The 21,022-nt window shown below is 39.9% G+C and overlaps 3 protein-coding genes and 1 pseudogene across 5 annotated transcripts in view; 3 read left to right on the top strand and 1 right to left on the bottom strand.

Annotated features, from left to right (window-relative positions):
• Nucleotides 1-21,022, top strand: part of LOC144655228 (angiopoietin-related protein 7-like) — a 35,328-nt gene that overhangs the window by 4,575 nt on the left and 9,731 nt on the right. The window lies entirely within an intron of this gene.
• Nucleotides 2,114-21,022, top strand: part of LOC144655222 (uncharacterized) — a 102,964-nt pseudogene continuing 84,055 nt past the window's right edge. The window contains exon 1 of the transcript XR_013571050.1: nt 2,114-2,340. The product of XR_013571050.1 is annotated as an uncharacterized LOC144655222 (transcript). The remainder of the gene's footprint in view (nt 2,341-21,022) is intronic.
• On the top strand, nt 4,306-6,796 carry LOC144655239 (angiopoietin-related protein 7-like). Its single transcript, XM_078515461.1, has 3 exons — nt 4,306-4,542; nt 5,064-5,600; nt 6,192-6,796. The coding sequence occupies exons 1-3, from the start codon at nt 4,476-4,478 to the stop codon at nt 6,794-6,796; spliced, it is 1,209 nt and encodes a 402-aa protein (XP_078371587.1). The 5' UTR covers nt 4,306-4,475.
• LOC144654170 (tenascin-like) lies at nt 8,399-13,683 on the bottom strand. Of its 2 annotated transcripts, XR_013570868.1 has the most exons (5): nt 13,093-13,683; nt 11,752-12,077; nt 11,000-11,213; nt 9,430-10,428; nt 8,399-8,451 (listed from the first exon to the last, which is right to left on the bottom strand). XR_013570868.1 is itself a non-coding variant. In XM_078514262.1 (4 exons), the coding sequence occupies exons 1-4, from the start codon at nt 13,232-13,234 to the stop codon at nt 9,788-9,790; spliced, it is 1,323 nt and encodes a 440-aa protein (XP_078370388.1). In that variant the 5' UTR covers nt 13,235-13,683; the 3' UTR covers nt 8,466-9,787. The 2 variants fall into 2 exon arrangements, 1 of the variants encoding a protein (XP_078370388.1); XM_078514262.1 differs by lacking the exon at nt 8,399-8,451 and having other exon boundaries at nt 8,466-10,428.

The raw sequence follows: 21,022 nt of genomic DNA, 5'->3' as shown, positions 1-21,022 counted from the left end.
TGGTTTTCTGGCATTTTTGAAAAATTTTGAAATCCAAGATGGCGGCTGTTTTGACATCATGACGTAATTGTCACGTGATGTGACGTCATCATCCAACGTGACGTATACCATAAGAAAGAGTTTCGGACGTGCAATACATCCTATAAGTTTCATGGTGATTGCTTAAATATTCTGTAAGTTACATAGGCCCCCCCCTCCCCCCGGTCTGAGAAGGTCCAAAAAAGCCCGGTCTGAATAGGGTTAACGTGTCAAAACACCCTTAATTTCTGCTCACAAAAGCTAAGAGCTCGGGTGACTTCCATGTTTATATTTTTATCACTGAATAATGATTAGTATGTTAAGATACAATGTCTTGCAAAGCTTTAAAAATGCTCGGGAGTGGCCTCAAAACCACTAGTTTTTACCAGTAAAGGCACCGTGCCACCAAATCCTCTGAACTGACATTAAAATAAATGTATAACATGTAATAAAATAAACTGATTCTTTAAAATTGGTACTTAACGGTTCCAGCAACCAAGACTGAGAAAAAAAAAAGTTAGGCTCCCACCAACAATATACGACAAAAAGTGTTTCATTCACTGTGAACTATTTATTATCGATTTGCTGAAGACTTCTGTAACAGAAACAAGTCTTAAATGACGCGGATGAAACGTTACTAAACCCTCATGTTCCTACATCTACATCTACATATAATTAGGTCGGTAAAAATCTTAAGATATCACACCAACCGTTAAAAACTAAAATGAATGTTAAAAATGTTAAAAACTAAATAAAACTAATACAATAAAATATTAAAAACTATTGACTAACTTAGATTTAAAACTATTTACAGACGTTATATTTACAATATCATCTGGAAGGGAGTTCCATTCACAGATTGTTCGTGGGAAAAAAGAAAATCCTGTAGCACAAAATATGATCAGCTCCTTACTGATCAATCTCCGGCGCCACGCTTTTTCATGCCAACTCGTAGAATCCGGAGTGTCTTTTAACAAGATCCCGAGTTGACAATGACGTTCTTTTCTCGCGTCATATGCCTTTTTCATTTTATTATAAATTTACCGATATTTCGGAACATTTATGAAAAATCTGTATTTTAGCTGCGGAAAAGCAAACATGCCTCAAATGTTTTTTTTTTTCTGGGTTTAAAATTTAAGTTAGGTTTTTAGGTGCTTTACAACAGCGGTATCATTTTCATTTGAATGTAGTTGTATTCTATTGGCAATAAACGGTTAAGGAATCGTCCCAAATTTAAGCACAGGTGCGTCGACGAGAAATCAGTACAGTGCACAGGCTCAAGTAAAACCATTTCAACAACGTAAGAAACTGGAGCCTCTCTATGGGTATCCACGGTCTTCGTTTTCTTTGCAATTATTTTTGCAAATATTCGTTTTTTATAAGCAGATCTTCGTTTTACAGATTAAAACGGTTTGAGCGTTTATTCAATGTTCAATATTCAATTCGCAGTTTTCGTTTTAAGCCTTGTAATGGCTTCATGTGGTTTCGCAGCAGTGACTTGAAACCACGTGCACTGTTGTCGAAGAAATCGCAGTAAATTGTTGTCAAATGCCAAAACTCAGAAATTACATATATTTTCTGTTGTGTTTACAAGCTTTGCAGTTTTATATCTGAGTGATCGCGAATTTTCGGCAACTTCAGATCTTCGCTTCAATCTCGAGATCTTCGTTTTTTCCGCGGTAATCTTCACGTCTTTGATTTTTTTCGGAAATACACATAGAGAGGTTCAAACTGATTCCATGGCCCTTAATGCCTTAAGTATAAAGATAACACTGAATTTTTGACTGTAAGCGACAGTCTTCTTCCGTCTAAAAAAAGGCCAAGATTTGCCAGTTCAAAACAGCATAGCAATCATTTACAGCTCCCGTATACCCTGATATATTTGTAAACTAGTTAACCTCAGTATTTATTTTTTTGGCAGTGAGAGCAGCAGGTTACGGCGAGCGACATTTTTTCCCGCTAAAACTCCTCCGAAACACCTCTGAGACACAAAGGCAATCTTTCAATTTGTTTTGACAAAAAGCCAACATATGCTACTTTCCTTTTTGGCTTCATAAATTGCTAAAGCTGGGCAAAGATTTCCTCAGATGTTAGACACTACTGTACCATACACAATGACGAGTGCTGGCAGTAGCGGATCTTCTCGCCTTAAGCTTCTCGTGGGTTTTTGTTGTTGTTTTACTTTAATCAGCGTGGTTTTCTACAGCGTTGGTTTTATGAGACTAGCATATGAGTTAAAAGCTCACAATGAGAGAATTCTGGCTCTAGAAGAAAACCAGCAAAAGACAACAACAGTTCCATTTTTCAAATCCTTGAATGAAGGTTAGTTGGATGGCTTGTTTCCATCATTAACGACTTTTTTGATTCGGCTTTTAAATATAAACGAGATATCCAGGCGCGGCTAAAAATGACGACCAGGAATTAATCTAGTCGAGTGCATCTCCTTTTCTCCTCTTACCGGCCTTCTGCCGAACGTAACATAAAACAAAAACGCTTAATACGGCCCAGGAACGCGAAAAAAAAACCACACGCGAGTCCGATTAACATTAATTCACCTTTATTGAAATATTTAGAACGAGATTCATTTAGAAATGTAATTTTCAGGGCTTTATTCATAACACTCATGATTTCAACACATTTCTATTGTTCATCTTATGTGAACGATTATTAACCACGAACACATAGTGTGGTCTGCCTGTGCTGACACGTACATTTATCTGCAGCTCGCGGTCGATGTCCTAACCTTACATAATATAATAGCGACAATCTTGGATTATTTAGGGAAAATACGTGGCAAAAACTAAGCCTCAAAAGTAGCCATAAAGAATTTAAACATTATTGAGAGAGTGGGGGAGGGTGAATAGGCTCGCAGATTAACGGATTTCACCTTAAAATGATCACGGATTGCGGAATTCTACGATAATCAGATATGCAGATGTTGAAAATACAGTGGATTGCTTATCGATTGATAATTTTGGCGAGGTTGGATTCTGGACTGTGTTTGCTTTGAAGCCGTTAGGATCGTGGATCTGAAACAATGTTTTAGACCCGGGGGGGGGGGGGGGGTACTCCCATAAATTTCGGATAGGGGTGTGCCGCCAAGGTTCTTAAACCCTGACCCTATTTAAGGATAAAAAAAGCGAAAATTGATACCCTTTTTAAGGCCCAAAACCGAAAAACCGAAAAACCAACAGAAAATTTAGTTTTAAGATACCTTTTTTGGTTTAGCTGGGCGTTTTTTTTAGCTTATAGAATTTAGGTACCCTATCTAAGGATCACACCGGGAACTCATTGCCAAAAGGAGCGAAAATGATACCCTATTTAAGGACTGAGAACCTAAAAAACCATACTCTATCGGGCGGCACATACCTATATAGGCCACATATGGGAGTACCCCCCCCCCCCCCCCCCCCCCGGGGTCTTAGACAATCGCCTTTTTGTCTATTTGATTTATCGGTCGAGACTCATCAAAAAACACTTCAACCTTGTTCCATTGGAATTTTCGTGTAAACAAGCAAAAATGGAAAACCTCGCGATAAGTGGGCATCAAAATTTCCCAGTGAGGGGCTCCCATATGCAAGAGGTGGATATGCTAGTCGTCTCACTTAGGGCGGATTTTTTGGTATCACTTAGGGTGTCCGAGCAAAACGGCAATTTCCGCCCGAGGCCTTTTATTATTTTGAGTGAAGTGTTTTATGGTTCTGTCTTTCTGAGCGCAGGCCTACCCTCCATAAGTGTGAAATATAAAAATAAAAAACTTAGGCCATCTCGATTTTTATGTTGTTATCTTCTTATAATACAAAAGGAGTTGAAAGGCGTCATTTATCCCCAACAAGAACAAACACACAAATTCACAAATTTTAAATCGACGATCGAGGCAGCATAACAGTATTTACTCCTTTTTTTTTTCAGACATTCCCGTCGCTAATGTTAACATAACCAGTTCTTCAGCTCAAAAACGGAATCCGCGAGATGCTGAATCGTCCAAAGGAGACAATGGCGTTTTAGCTCCAGAAATACAAGAACAAATCACAAAATCCGTCCACGCAGCAACGCAAAAGATCTGCACTAACCAAAGTCAGATTTGTGTGCAGGGACCTCCGGGACCACAAGGACCACAGGGAAAGGTTGGACCACGAGGACCACGGGGCCCTCTCGGACCCCCCGGGATAAAGGGCCAAAAAGATGATCCTGAAGATCCCACCTCACTGACTCCGACTTCCCTGCAGCCATTCAGGGGGAAGGCGGGGGATGTTATTTCCGCCCCTGGGATTATCGTGACGCCGGCAGTTCGGGCCGCTGCCCTGGATCAGTCCGCCGTGTTCAAGTGTTCTCCGGAGCGGAATGTTGACGCGACAGTGTCGTGGTCCAAAGAAGATGGTTCCCTGCCCGCCGGAAGATATTCCATCATCAAAGGAACTCTGCATATCAAGAATGCGACAGTCGGTGATAATGGAATGTACGTGTGTACAATTCGTACTGACCGGGGGACCGCACAGGCTTCTGTGACGCTTAACGTCCAAGGTAAATAAACTGAAGTTTCAACTTTCTAAGTAGGAAAAGTAAAAACAAGTTTTAACTTGTTTAAAAACACCAAGTATAAAAGATCTCGATCGAACCTGATCGTTCATCAACAGACCTTATTGCCAATAACAAATTTCCTCGTTTTTTCACGCGCCTATTTTTTGTTATAATTATTGGAAAGTGATCTCGTGGGCTTCCATTTATACTCTTTAATTTAGAAATAACTGCACATGAAAAAGTATGATAAACTGCAAGCTTGGGCCAGACGACATGTAGAATGCATGTTTTAAACTCTGGTTTTCTGAATTGGAAAGTTCTTCTATCAACAGTCAGTTTTATTTACTTGAATATCATTTAAGTATAGCAATCTTATTATAAGTACTGATCTGCTACTGTATATTGTTTTATACACAAATTAAATTAAAATAATATTTTTCTCGTGGCAATGTAATTGTGAGCATTAACTGCGACTATATATCGTTTTATATACAAAATTAAAATTATTTCTTTCTCATGCGCAGCTCGTCCTCTGATCTCCCTTTCCGCTGGACCGATATACGCCGAGAGCGGAAAAGATGTCAAGCTCCCTAAGTGCCGGGTCATCGGATATCCCCCTCCGGTGGTATCTTGGACCAAACTTTTTGATCAACTCCCCAGCGGAAGAGCCACCGTCCAAGGTCAGACCTTGACCATAACGAAGACAGACAAGAAAGACGCAGGAACATACATCTGCACTGCAACGAACGCCATGGGTACATCGCACGCCATGACGGCTCTGATAGTCAACGTGGTGCCTCAGTTTACAGTCAAGCCACCAGACAAGAAAGAACTTTATCACGGACAGACAGTCACACTGAACTGTTCCGCAGACGGACACCCAGTACCCAGCATCACGTGGACACGATGCAAAGGAAACATACCAGAGGAACGCTCGCAAGTGAAAGGCGGACAACTGAAGATAAACAGTTTGACGGCTAAAGACAGTGGAACCTATATCTGCTCTGCACGGAGCGAGTTCGTTAATGTGGAGACTGAGGTGAAACTCATTGTTAAAACTGGTAAGCACTCTTCATCGCTCACGTATGCTATTTTTAAATGTGTTGTTGTTGTCTTTCGTTCAGCTTTATTTGTTCTCTTTCTTTCTTTCTTTCTTCCTTTCACTTTTACTTTTTTTCTTTGTTTATTTGTTGGTTTGTTTGGTTTTTCGTTTCTTTCTTCCCCTTTATTTGTATAGTTCTTTGTTAGTCGCTTCTCCTGTCAGGGGATCGGAGGGAGTTTGATTGATTGATAGATTGATAGATAGATAGATAGATAGATAGATAGATAGATAGATAGATAGATAGATAGATAGATTGATTGATTGATTGATTGATTGATTGATTGATTGAAGTTAAAAACTTCTTTACGTGAAAGGCATAATTATACATAAATTATGCATAAGTAAATACACTAAAAATATCTACAATTAGTGAAATCTAGTCAATAGTTAGCTGCTGGACAGATTTCCTTTGAATATATATAGTTCTAGATTTGGACGCTTTAAGATCAACAGGTAGTGAATTCCACAGAGTTCTTTATCTTCAGAGGGAGGGGGAGTGGAAGAAAGGGAGCGTACAATTCCATCATAATTTTATATATTTTGCCTGTAGCCCGAGACTGCGCCGAGCTGTTTTCTGCTGGCTTCAAAAAAAGTGGGGTGTACACAGTGAACCCAGCAAACAAAACCAGTTTTGAAGTGTACTGTGACATGAAGACGGATGGCGGTGGATGGACTGTCTTTCACAAACGCTTCAATGGGTTCGTTGGATTCTACAGGGGCTGGGACGAGTATAAAAACGGGTTTGGTGACGTCAGAGGAGAGTTTTGGGTTGGAAACGAAAAGATTCATCAACTGACTGAGATTCCGAGTCAGCTGCGAGTGGAAATCAAAACATCATCCAGTGGAAATAAATACGCCAAGTATAGTAATTTTACGGTCACTAACGAGGCAACTAACTACACGTTGTTTGTCGGTGTCTATTCTGGCTCAGCAACGGATAAACTTATTTCCTATCATAACGGCATGGCTTTCACAACCAAGGATCGAGATAATGACAAGTGGAGTAACCACTGTGCTGTAAGCTATAGGGGAGCTTGGTGGTATAAAGACTGTTACCAGTCAAATCTCAATGCTAACTACGGGGACAGTTCCTATTATGTGTGGCACTGGTCCCTCAAAGGAAGTGAGATGAAACTGAAACCAAAATCTCCCTGATTAATGCAATTATTATTTCCAGAGTTAAAGAAGAGAAGAAAATAACAACAAGAAAATTGATAGTTATTCAATAAATTGCTTTTTAATTGGCTTGTAGAATGCTTTGAATTCGTAGCTGGTTTGAACGGTTGCTTGGCTTTAATCATCAAGCGACCAGCATGTCTCTTCGTGATGTTCGTCCCTTCCAGATTTGAAGAGAAGCTTTGAAATAGAGAAAGGAGTGTTTTGTGTTTATATTTTTGACGCACATAGAGCTTTTAGATAAGTAGACGACATTACATCTATGGGAAACCACTTTTCACACCAGCATGTCCCGAAGGTTGTCAAACAAGAGATAGAAATAGTCTAATAAAAGATGTATTTGCAACGATGTTATACAATCATGGTTTATGTCTGACTGGTTTACAGAGAGGAGGGGGCAATTGTAAAGTTTCAGGTGGGGTGTCAAGGGTTTATTAAATCCTTGAAACCTTTTTCAGACCGTAACAAGCTGATTTCCTTAGAATTTTAAGATCGTACCCCAAATTTGTAATCCCCATTTTAGAACACCTCAAAGTCAAAATAAGGCCTAGGCTACGAGTTGTCCTTCTCTTTTTCAGGTTCCGTCAAGTGGGCGTGCGCGCGAGAAATTTCCTAGGTACGAGGCAACGCAATTTTTTTCTTCGCCCTCGCTCGTGGCATCATCTCGTGTCAAGTAATTTTCTCGCGCGCTCGCGTGTTCGCCCGCTCGGCTGACCCTGAGAAAACTGAGGGACTGCTCGTAGTTTAAATTAGGCCTAACGTGACAGTAGCCACGAAAGAAATACTAGGTGAAGATTAAAGTCAAAATAACATGCACACTTTTCTACTTCGAGACCCTAGAGTATTAAAGAAAAATCAGACGAGAACTTAAAAACTATGCATCGAAATGGCGTACATCTTCTCCCGAAGTACAACTTTGCTTAATTCTGCCTTTGCAATAAACATAGAAAACCTTAGTTTATTTCCAATTAATTTTTCTTAGTTGGGGGGGGGGGGGGGGGGGGGGGGGGGGGGTCCTTGTTAACTACAGATCCAGAGCAGTTGCAAAGGAATTGCTCAAGATGGCATATATTTTGTTACAAGCGATTCTGGAACATTCTTTTTCATCTAAATGGCGAATAACATTTCGGGGAAAACATGCTTTGAAAAAATACTATTGTGCGCGCGTAACTAGTGCCAGTACCGAACCACGTGTTAGAACTTAACTCCTAAACCTCGGAGGAAAGAGGGTAGCGTTTCGACATTTTAGCCTGTGTACAGCTTTCCCCTCCCCTAAAAAAATAGGGAAATGGGAGGGGCGGCTGTACACAGGCTACGATATTTTTGACAACTCAGAGACAACATAGTATTCTTAATAACCCTATTTATTAAAAACTAGCAATGGTATATTGCAATTCCTGCGTTTTGATTGGTTAACAAGCAATGGTATATGAGCTCATATACCATTGACCACAATATGGTAGCCAAAAGGCGTCAACGAAAACACTGAGCTGGATAGCTTAAATATTATTTGGGTGTTTTTAATTAAACAATTGCATACTTAACAATTATTCCACTCGCGCTTGTTGGATATGAGATCGTTATAACCAACGAGGCGCCTCGTTGGCTATCTACCATCTCATATCCAACGCCCGCTCTTGTTGCGTTCGACGAAGGAGAGCGCAAGCCTAATTCTGTTTTGCGTCCTGTGTCTTTTGAGTTGGTAGGCCTGTGCACTGTTATGCGGAATGAATCGAGCCGTAATGCGCGCGCAGGTGTATGGACTCCAAATCAGCCGCCCCGATTGATTTTTGCAGGGGCAAATCACGGCCGGGAAACTGGTAGCCACAGATGGCTTCGATTTTATGGAAAACAAGATGGCGTCCCAAACGGAGCTTAGAAACATTATTTTGCTTGAAAGAAAAGGGTTAAAACGTGTTTCCATAATTGTAATTTTGGCAAAAATGTCATGGAGAACATTAGAAGGTTATCATCCAAGGTAGAAGAGTTGTCTTCAGCCACCGAACGTCGTAAAAAGAGTGAAAATCGAGTAAGTCGATGCGTAGTTTCGTACGGAGTTCGTTCGTAGGTAAACCAGCGTATTTTCCTCCAATTATATGTTGCACAAAACTACAAATTGTTAGAATTGAATGCATCGAGAGTGGGTATAATACGGATCGAAATTGTTTTATCACTTCTTTGAATTTGTGATATACCGTTCTTCCTAGAAACACTAGACGTTTTGACGAGGAAATCGTTGTGTGAATGTAATATGCGTGTAGTTGGTTACTGTGTGAATTGTCTGTATTTTTAAGTACTTTGTGAAATTTTAAATCAAAGTAAAACTATTTTCAGAATTCGAAGTTTGTGGAAGTTTAAATCTCGTTAGTGCCAAACGATAACAGGTCAAGTGAAATAAATAATTATTTTTGTGTAAATAATATTTCATTCATTTTGGCTCGTCGCACAATCTTTCTCACACTTATCCTCGTCGCGTTTAGTGAGGTATAAGCATGGAAACTAACTTTGACATAAGGCATACTACTAGTAGGCCGACCATGTCGGTTTTTTGCCACTGCCTGCTTACCTTACCTTACAGATACGTCGAACGCACTCCTCTAATCTCTGATTACTACTAGTAATAATTATTAAGTATGCAATTGTCGTTTACACGAAAAATGGAAACACTTCTAAAGAAAGTCTGAAAATATGGATGTTTCTTACGTCATATCTTTAAAGATAATACGAATTTCACAAAAACATACGTAGCGTTAAGCATATCGACATCCATTGGCAACAACTGAAATTTCCAGATCTATATACTTTTTGAGTTTTAGGGTTTTTGTATTCTGGTCACGTGACCTGTCAAATAAGGCCGTGATTTGAAACTTTTGAAGGACTAGCACTATTCAATGGAATAAACCAGGCATGCATTAAACAGACATTAGTCTCTTCTTAGCACTATACTCTCTTCGGAGCGCCAGGTTTTCTTCATTCAAACAACTTGGGTCTAAGCATCATCTGGGAGGTTTTCAGCGTCTGAAGGCTGTTCTTCCAGTGGAACCACACTATTCCTTTAGAATCCTTTCTCCCTGCTCCCATATACTGTCCGTTTAGATTCGAGTCATGGCAGCTCTTGTACCACCATGCGCCCACGCTGTTCACTGCACAGTTGTCGATTCTGTCGTCATTGTCACTGTCCATAGTGGTAAAAGCGGAAGCGCTGTGATACGACAGTGAATCTCCTGCATTTCCCGAGTATGATCCGATGGTAAGTTCGTATTTTGTCGACTCACTCCCGACGAGGAAAATGCCATATTTGGCGAAGGCCGTCGCTCCTTCCCAGTCCGACACTTCCACACGCAAGACTGTAGATACAGCTTGGGTGATTCGACTGATCTTATCGTTTCCGAGCCAAAATTCTTTTTTAAGATCTCCGAAGCCACGCTTATAGGTGTCCCAATCACGGAAGAAGTTCGTAGTACCGTCCAGTCTCCTTTGAAACACCGTCCATCCTCCGCCGTCAGTGTCCATGTCACAGAAGACTGGAAACGATGACTGATCGTCAGGATTGATCGTGTACACACCGCTAGTGCGCACGCCCGATAAGTACAGTGTGAAACAGTCACGTGCTAAAACGAAAATACAAAAAATGTTCTATACCTTCTACTTTTTAATGCTTTTAGCCAGTTACAACACAATTTTCCAGGTCGACGACAACCCTTTTTAAAATGTGTTTGGTTTTAAATTTTTTAACCGCAAGAAAGCTCAGGATGGGTTTAACTGACTCTTAGCTGACAGCTGATTAAACGCCCTTAAACTGGCAACTGAAAAAAAATCCCGAAATTTAACAGATCAATCTCGTCTTTGTCTCAATATCCTGACAGATAAATGATAATTTGCAGTTTTCCCGGCCGACAACTGCAAATGGTCAAATGAAATTAAAACTGAAAACAAACAAAAAATGGGCCGAAATTTTGAGAGGCGATTCTTTCTCTGCCTCATCATTCTGACTGAAAAGCTCGAAAAAAAAAATTGGCAACTCGCATTTCATTGACAAATATGCTCCCCTTTCCACTTCACTAGAAGTGATAGCTTAATTGGGAAACACATTGTTCTTTGTTCGTCAGTATTATCACTCAAATTGGTGAAGAATGACTATAAAAAAGTCTAATTATTATCAACAAAACTTCACCAACCAACCTGTCTTAACAACAAGACTAAACTCTGCTCGTTCCCGGAAAAGACTACTGGTTGCCACGCATGCGTACTTGCCCTGATCGTGTGGCTGTAAGTCCCGGATGGTCAAACTGTGATCTGTCGTCTCCAGTCTCTCAGTCGGAAGTTGCCCTGTACATATAGGTTCCCAGGTAATTGTGGGTTTAGGGTCGCCAGAAGCGGTACAGTTAACAGTCATCTGTTATTAGTTAAACCAAAGAAAAGAATGAGAGTAACTACAAAATTTGTTAGATCATGTCCTTTTTGTTTTAGTAGTTCGTATAGATCCGGCCCTATCCCCCACCAGGGGGCAAGGAACTAAGAGTTCGTATAGTATGATTGTCTGGGTGAGAGTATTCTTTTTTTCAGACCTTCTCTCACCCGGACGATCACACTTTGCGACCCACTGATACTCCTGGGTTCAAACCGTTTACTGTGTCTTAATTTAATAACGTGCTTATTAACAAAATGCTAGCCATTACCAATATACTATCCCTTTTAGTCTATTCGAATTCGCTTGAACTACTACACAGTTTTGACTGTTGTTATTCTTTTATGTTTACTCCTGTGTGTCCCAAGTCGACACAGTCAGTCGTTAAGTTGAGCGAGCGTCCCGATAGCGTCCCCTAAGTATCTAAACACTTATTGACGTTAAAAAATAAGCCTGTGAGCATGCAAAAAATCCTACAGTTATTGTAAAATACCGCTCAACTAAGCAAAATCCGCCGGGCTCTTACCGAGGTTCCAGCAAATTTTTCCACCATGGCCTGTGGTGTAACAAGGAATCTGGGTACCACTGTTACCACGAGCTGAGTGACCGCGCGTGATGAGCCTCCATGGCCAATGGCCTTGCAGATGTAACTCCCAGCGTCCTGTTTTTCCGCCCGTACTATTGTCAAACTGTGTCCACCAATCAGAGTCCGCCCTCGCGGTAGTTTACCAAGCACCTTAGCCCACGTGACTACCGGTGGAGGATAGCCTATCACGTGACAGCTTGGAAGAGTGACATTTTCTCCTTTTCTTGCAAACGTCGGACCAGCATCAACGTAAACTCGAGGAAAAGCTTCAGACAATTGATAATAAAAAGTAATACCATGCAATGTTAAGCATATAGCTTTGATTATTGGTATTTTGTGCAAGTTTAGAGAATTCATGCAAACCCTTAGCTAAATGTCTGATAATCATCAACATATAAAATCTTTTCACATTTTTTGACATTTGTTATAAAAGTCGGCCAATAACAACGTCAATAATACACATGCAAACATTTCTGCATGCTCATTGGCTAAAAGCAGGAGCCCATTACTAGTAATGGGCTCCTGCTAAAAGCACGTCAATTAATCTCAAACAGTGCAGAAAGTTGAAATTAAATTGATTGACAGGAAAGTCGGAAAGAGCGCCAAAACAAACTGGCGGCCGATGTCGGGGTGTTTGAGAGAGCAAAAAATCGAGCAAAAACGTATTGATTCGTGAAAAATTTGACTTTGATTTAACGAAAAACATATAAGTACATAAACCAAAGTACTAGCAACTGGACGTTTGTACAGCACAAAAGAGGCTTTACGAAACTACTGAAAGCCGCAATCGCGGATTTTCTCGTAAAGAAGGAAGATTTAATGCAAGCATGTCGAAAGCATGAGTTGAAGTTGCACATTTCAGCCCAAACCAATATAAATACAACTGAATGAGGATAAAATTTGGTTAGCCTTTGAAAAATGTACTTGTGCTGGTTTATCCCAAATTGCACTCAAAATCACTTAAATACCTATACAAATTTGACTGATAGACTTAAAAAGTTAGAATAACGTTAAGACCCACATGAGGATCTGTACAGAAATAGAACATAAGGGGACAAATAGTGATGTCGAAGCGTTGGCTGGTATATGCCACAGCTCGGATATAATTGGTGTTGTGCGTCTTATCGACATTGACGGTCGCTGCGGCAGGAAATTCTTAATAAAAATCCATGTGACATCGATTCTTGAAAGTATTTTTTGTTTTTATTTTAACCTCGCCACCTCGGGATTTAATCCTTTAACATTGAAACTGAGTGATCAACAACTAATTTCAATACTTACCTTGAACTCGTAGCCTGACCGTAGCCTGAGCGATTCCCGAGGGACTGTTGACAGTGCACGTGTACAAGCCGCTGTCTGAAAACGCCACGCGCTTTATCTTCAAGATTCCAGACTCTCCCAGCACTCTCCTCTCTCTAGGCATAAGGTTGCCAACCCTTCTCCACGATATAACAGCGTGTGTTATATCCCCTGACAGAGCATGTGAATTTAGCCGTCTTGTTCTCCGGTAAAGTCAGCGTAGAAGGCTCCACGTAAACTCCAAAGGCGCTGATGTGGTTTCCAGATTTCTCGCCTTGTCGCCCTGAAGGTTCATCGCCTATCATCATGGCACTACTACACCCCTTGCATTGGTCCCCCTTTTCGCCTTTCTCTCCTCGGGCCCCTGGCGGTCCCACTTGGCCGGAAATTCCTGGGTCTCCTTTAGGCCCTCGAGGACCCTCTTCGCCCTTACTGCCTTGAGCCCCTACCTCACCGGGATCCTCTTTCATGCACATCTTGGCATTGGAGCCAGAAACGCAGAATGCCTTGATGGCGTATGTTATGGAGCTGGCGATTTCTTCCTGAATTTGCGGTGCGATTGTTTTGCCATTTGATAAAGATCGACTTCTGCGATCTCTGCTTGATTTCTTGGAGCTTAAATCTGGAACAGATATTTTCCTCCTTAATAAAAGGATCGGAATAATTATTGAAGAAAACTTATATGTTACCAGACACTTTTTGAGGACGGGTACTCATAGATAAAAGTAGCTAAGTAGTGCGGAGGAACATTTTTAAGGGCGGGGTGAGAGGGGGTGGGCATTCTTTTCAGTGAGTTATATAAATGAGGATTGTCTGAGGTATTAAGAAGGCGTTTACCGTTTATCTTATCGAGTGCTTCTCCTCTCTGTTTTGCTGTAGTACCCCCTCCCGTCCCAGTTTTATTACCATAAAAATACACAAGAAGTTGAACCAGTCCTGAAGCAAATGTATTATACCTCATTTTAGTATTTCTGATATTTAAAAATTTACAAAAACACAAAAGTTTTGAGAAATTTTCGTAACATTTCGGAGCCAGACACACTGAAAAAGGCAGACATTTCCAAACGTTACGTAGTTTGCAAAACTGGCGGCATTTCTTGTGCAAATACTGCATGCTGTCCCTGTTGGGGCTTTGCGCCGCTTTGTTCGTGTTACAGTTTGTATCGCCTATTATTTGCGCATTGCAGCGATGAGCTATGCAGGCTAAACAAAACTTGTTATCAATAATAGCGAGTCTGAAATATAAAAATTAGAGTAAGTCTATCAGTTTGGCATTTCTGGGCGCAGTCGCCGTGAAAATACGGTAGTATGTAATAATTTTGTCAAAGGGAACGTACCGCGCGCGTATGTAATCCTTTACTGAATGGACATTCGGTCAAAGCTTTGCGTGTTTTGTCAGAGTCTCGTGGACCTTTCATGCTGAGAGCTCAGTTAACGCCTCGCACGGGTCCTTCTTGTTATCGTCACGTTTACAGTTTGGCCAAATTTGGCAATATCTTGCGTCCCAGTTTAAGTTCAAATTTTTTGCAGGTGAAACATATCACAACCTTAAATATTGAACCTTGCAACCTACATTTTTGCACATCGAATTTTCGAGATTTGTCTATCAACTTTACTGGTCTCAAATTTTACAATAATAAGAAAAGGACCAAAACGGAATTGCGCGAACGGGAAAATAATGTTACCCATGCGAGGCGCAACCCTAAAAACTAGTAAGAATGGTGATAAAAATCTTAAATTTAAAAAAATAACAAAATAAATCCAATTTATTATTTATAGTAAAAATTATAGTTTGCTTCATATAGCGACGCCTCTGAGAGAGAGGTTCAGTTGCGAGAGGGGTCGCGGTGCTTCACTACGTAAGCGCTAATGGAGAGTAAGGGTGTGTTTGAGCATATTTATTTCATGTGGACAGAATTTTTAGTTTCAATTTATAGCCTAAAATAGCACTTGAGTAATCAACCGCACACGTTCACCACTTTGATCCACTTTGCCCATTCAATCAATCACCAGTGGGATATCAATTGACAATAAACCGCAGCGATTATAAGGCGATTAAATATACCCCCCTCTACTCCCAACCCCCTTCAGTGGCTACTGCCCCCTTCGCTTCCGTTTTCTCCGATTTCTTATTCTCATTGCTTTATACTCTTCGTATCCTTTCTTCTGACCAAAAAAGTTAAAGTTTGGACGTTATCATTGGAAAACCCTGAAAAGGGGACCTCGACCAATTACTTGTACAGGTTAGTAGCAACGATTTTGCACCAAACATGGATTGTGTTTTTCTTTGATTAGCTCTGTCATAATGCAACCGATATTTAAAATAAACCTTCCTGTAGAAAGGTGGATCCGAGCTCTATCAAATTCTTATCAAGAAATTCCACTGACGTGCTAATTGATGACGTCATAAAAGGTTCAATGACTGCACTTCCAAATAGCGCCTAAAAATGCGCGTTTAGGAGAAAGGTTTAATTTCTCACAATATTAGAATCGATTGCCGGGGGTAAATCAGAACAGTATAGCCTATTGATATTGTACACGGAAGTTCAAAGAACGCAACTGATGCGTCAAAAAATGAAATTCGGAAAAGCCTACTTAGTAATACATTGTAAGCTTAAATTCGATGAGTTAGTCACCTCTTAATTTATTTCTGATGGATATAAATCATTATTGTACATATATGTTGTGATTTAAATTTCTCTTTGGTTTAATTCAGTTTGATTTTAATTTCCCTTTGTTTTATGATAAGGCAAGCCATATGAGACAATGGAAAATCAAATTCAAACTGGCTTGACAAATTAAAAAAAATAAAAATTTAAACCACAACATACACACTGATAAAAGTTCGTTTATCTCATTTTTAACTTAACCGACCCCCTTAAAAGAAAATTTCACTATAAACAAGCGTCAAAGTTTTCTTCCTTCGCTTAGATCGGTACGCTTGATGAAGAAGATGCAAAGTGAGATCACGTACGCCCAATATATGTTGTGGAGTACAGTAAAAACCCGCGAGTAAGAACCTAACATTAAAGAACCTGTTAGGCTTAAATTTGCTAATTAGATACCATTTTTATAAGAACCTATTTAGCCTAAAATTTGGAAACAGGTTTTTAATTTCTAAAATTGATTAGAAATGTCTACTTTTGGGAAAATGGTTTGGACAAGAAATTACTGTACATGTATATAATGTTATGTTCTGAATGATTAGTGCTTCTTTTTTGCATAAACACTATGTGGTATGCAGATTTCATATAAGAAAAAGACCGAATACCACTAAAATCTCTATAACAAAATTTTTCTTCAGAAATCAGTTAAGAACCTATTAAGAACCAAATTTCCCTAGATTTGTGTTTTAACCCTTTATGTTAGAACCTGTTTAGGCTAATTTTAAAAACAAAAGGTTTTTACTCGCGGCTTTTTACTGTACCTCGATGCATACCGTACCAACACTAGTACAAGCAGTAAGGAAGTTCGAGCAAGCATTTGAAAGTCTGTTTTAAAAATTCTAACCGTTGAGCTATTAATGATATGGACATAATCCTTACGTGGGTAACAGATTTATCGCAATTTTTTCCAGTTCATGGTTTTATTTATCAATTTGGAAAAGCACAGCAGTCGTACATGCACATAGCCGTGCGGGAATGGATCAACCGAAAATAGCAGCCTTTTTTTGTAAATTTGTACAGTTATAATCGACTCAAACAAGTATCTTCAAGTATGGTATCTTATAATAAAAGTTGAAAATTATAATTATGGCACAGAATAGAAATCTTACCGTTGTGAGACGAGACGAGAAGTCCAAAGGAAGGCGGAACTAGATTAGCAAAGCGCAGGCAAAACCGATACTTGAAAAAACCACACGACTGAGGTAGTCAGTGGGCCAATAACTACAATAAGCCAATCAGACTCTTTCAAGTATTGCACAGAGTATTTTTAACCGGGCGGGGCCTGGGCCCGGTTCATAATCTGCCTGGGGTTTTGTTTTTGTCGTTTTTTTGTCGGTAAATCGTTCCAGAAGGAGGTCACGGTCACGCACATTTTGATGTTTCTGGCGATCGTTCATTAAATTGATATTCAAGCGTTTGGCTCAGGGCTTGAACATTCACGTTGCGATTTGACATGTCCAAACTATTTTTAAATGAAAATATGAATTATTTTTCGTGTGTTTTGCAAGTGTTTTTGAGTTTATTTTTGGAATCGAAACGAAAATTGCAAACCCAGCAAAAATTTGTCAAGGCACAGGACACACGTCATCACGAAAAGGGTAATTACCTAGCGAATCTCGCAGTTAGAATTACGTGCTTCGAATCACGCGACTTCCCAAATGCTTCTGAAAGCTGTTTTTTTTGGGGGGAAATAGCAGTTAAACTTCAAGAACTTGATTTTAAAGCTTCTTTAATTTTAACCGAAATCAATTTATGCCATTCAAGTGGTTTGAGTGTAGTTTGTTTGAGATTCGGAACAATATAAAAATTTGCAAGCACAGGCAGGAATTTGTTGATGCAAGTTTATTAAAGAAAGGGATGACGTGAGTAAGAGAATTTTCGCTCACTGCTACAGTTCACGCAAACCCCGTGACTCTTGCAAACCGCGGACTTAAGTCGTCAGACGACGCTAAACGAAGAAATACAACGGGATGGCCTTAGTCTAGTCTTTATTTTGGCGTGAAATGGACTTCTCTTTAATGTCATTCAACTGGTTTGGGTTTATTTTATTCAACATCCGGAACAAAATAAATACTGCATGCGTAAGCAGAAATTTATCCGGCCAGGCATGTGGTTTAAAACAGGAGATGACGTGATAAAGAAAATTCATGTCACGCACACTCCGTGACTGACGCAAACACGGCTTGTGTGTTTCTCAAGTGACTGTTTTCTAAAGTTTTTTTTTTTACAAAGCGGCACCGTGCCTTTCTAGCCAAAAAGCTGAAAGAAGTGGTCCAACATTAACCGCCCGGTTATAAACTACTTGAAGTTCTTGTTGCAAATGATTCCGCACGCAAAAAATGAAACAAAAAAGTGAACTACACTCAGTTTCACGGTAGCCAACCACGCTTTCCATGCAGGAAGCAGCCATTGGTGTAGCCCGGCTTCACTTATGGCCAGAGTCCTTCGTCATACTCCCTCTTGGGAGACAAATGACCACGGCCAGTGGTCGAACCCATTTTGGGCGTCCCTGAGGGTCTAAATGGGGTTGTGGCATTAACGGCTAACGGTTAATATTTTGGCTTTTTTTCGGCTAGCGGTAAATTTCTTTTCGTTACGGTTAACAGAAGTGTGAAAAGTGGTCTCATGATCTCTTGTTAAGAATTTCTGTCTTGCCCTTTATGTGTTTTTGCCGAATGTGTCATGGCACGAGTTGTCAGACGTTTTGACAGCTCTGACTGTTGCTTTGTATCTCTATATCTTGGAAAACTATTTTTACACTTCTGTTAACCGTAACAGACGGAAATTAAGCCTCCTTTACATCACATGAAGGAAAATTAACTGGCTCATTGAAATTAAATCTCAATAATATTCCAGCCGGAAGGAATTGTAAAGTGTTTCAGCTAAGTTGACGAAGGCTCATATACTGCTTATGGAAATAAACGTCCCTCCTTCAATTGAACGCAACTATTTGCTCGCCTATAAATCTTGCTTTCATGAGTCTCATAAATATTTAGAAAACATTCTGTAAGAAAGCGCGCACTAAAAGCCGTACTCCAATTTTAAGGGGACAGACCATGAACGTAATGGCGCTCCTGAAAACATTTTTAAATTGCCGTAACCGTTTATCAGGAGGATGCCTAAAAATGAGTGGAATTCCACAATTGGTTTCGGCTCCATTATTGGACAGAAACACTTAGCTAGCACGAGCTGTTGACGTAATGACGGCTTGAGTAAAGAGAATTCACATTTTGATGATAAAAATAAACGAGTGATTTAATATTTTTTCTGGTGGAGTTTTCTAAAAGAAATAGAAAACAAAGTAAATAATAAAGATGGTAAATTTTTAAGCTCGGTAGTAAATAGTGAAGATGAAGTGTTCAACATGACAAAGAAAAATTCTGAGTCCCCGACGGGAATCATCATCAATCTTTATTATTTACTACAAACTTGATGATTTCGACATTGCTGATCCTAACAGTATGCAGGACGCGTGTCACTTATCAACCTAGTAAATGGCCCAGCTCACCACGAGTCTCTCGTAGCTCAGTTGGTTAGAGCGCCCAACCGGTATCCGGGAGGCCATGGGTTCGATTCCCGTCGGAGACTCAGAATTTTTCTTTGTCCCATGTTCGTGACATGTTGAACACTTCATCTTCAATAGAAAACATGTTTTCCGTGTCATGTCGTGAAAGTTTGGGAGAACTCGTAAAAGCTGTGGAAACGCTCGTCTATCGGCTCCGTGTTCCCACAGTATTTCTCGTTCTCATAAACTTCTACTCGTTTTTCTATTTAACAATTGGAGTACGAGCCCGACTTGCTATGAGCGAATAGTCAACGAGGAGCAGCCGAGTTGACTATCGCTCATAAAAACGAGAGCGAGTAGTCTTATTGTTTTAGTAGAAACTCTTAAGGATTGTAGTCCAAAACCTACAATTTTATGTACTTTTAAGCCAAAAACCAAGAAAAATTCTCCCTTCAAAGAGCAACGCTTGCGCAATTGTGTTCTTTTATTTCTTTTATTTGTTTATATGAGTTTAAAATTGTAAAAGAAGCGGCGTGTTCAGTCAATTAAATGTGACAGGTATTTACTTTTTTTAAATTGATAACTTTGACATTGCCATTTACAACATAGGAAGGAAAATTAACTGACTCTTTCTCTAAACTAGCATTAAAGCAAATGTACAGGAATTCATATTTCGAGCTGGTATTGACAGCCAAAAGAGATTTTGATGGTAACTCTTGTTACAGGAAGAAGCACAATAAATGGCCCCTTGAGCGGATTGAAGCACATGTTCTGAGCAGGTTATGGCATTTATTAGTTCTTAGCTTTGAATTTGATCAGTTCTTACTGACTGCCCTTGAGCCGCCAGGCATTTTTTATGTGAGCTCGTAGAATCTGGTGTTATATTCATTGAAGACGGGTGATAATATTTCGAGTACCCCGCGATAAAGAACATGCACTTCAGGTTATCGCCTGAAATCTTTGCTTAACGTGCCTCAATCGAACACAATTTAACTTCCATTTTTGACCAAACACCGTCCTGTTAGTTGTTGATGAAATTTACGCTTGCCGAACTCAACCCTAAGTATGAATAATTCGTACAATGTGCAAAACAAACTAGCAAACTGTTAGTAACGGTAAGCGCCTGCTAACTGTTTCTTAACAAATCCGCGCCAGGGCCACTTTCATCTTGAGCAACTAATCAGCCTTCACGGAGCACCGTCACTCTTTATTTCCTGCCAAAACTAACACTCGACATTAAAAAGGATTATTCATATGAACCACAGTTATCTCTGACTGTGTATAAACAGAATTGTTTTTGCAAAAAGCTAAGGCACGTGCAATTGTAGAATCGACAGCATGCATAAGCGAGTTAAAATACGAAAAAAATGCAGCTTATCTTCTGCTTGTTTGATTAAACTTTCACCTTCATTTTAATCAACCCTTCATTGTCAAGTTTCTGTTCCAAAAGATATAACCACCGGAATACTTTAAATGTAATTATCTTGTCGATATCATTAGCCACTACGACCTTTTCGTGCGCACGAGAAACATCCATCCTTGTGGTGACCGATTGAAGGCTAATGCAGTGAGAATGGGGGAGGGGGAAAAGGCATTTCTTGTATTTTTTTTTGGATGAGGTACGCGTGAAAGTTTTCCGAGCCCTTACAATATTTCAGACCAAACATTTTAAATGTAAAATCCGTATACTATTCTAGAACAGACTCTGTGAACTTGAACGCGTTTACAGATCTGATACGGT

This window comes from Oculina patagonica, chromosome 5, assembly GCF_052425735.1.
Source record: "Oculina patagonica isolate OP01 chromosome 5, crgOcupat, whole genome shotgun sequence".
NCBI lineage: Eukaryota > Metazoa > Cnidaria > Anthozoa > Scleractinia > Oculinidae > Oculina > Oculina patagonica.
This window is presented reverse-complemented; position numbering and strand designations above follow the sequence as displayed.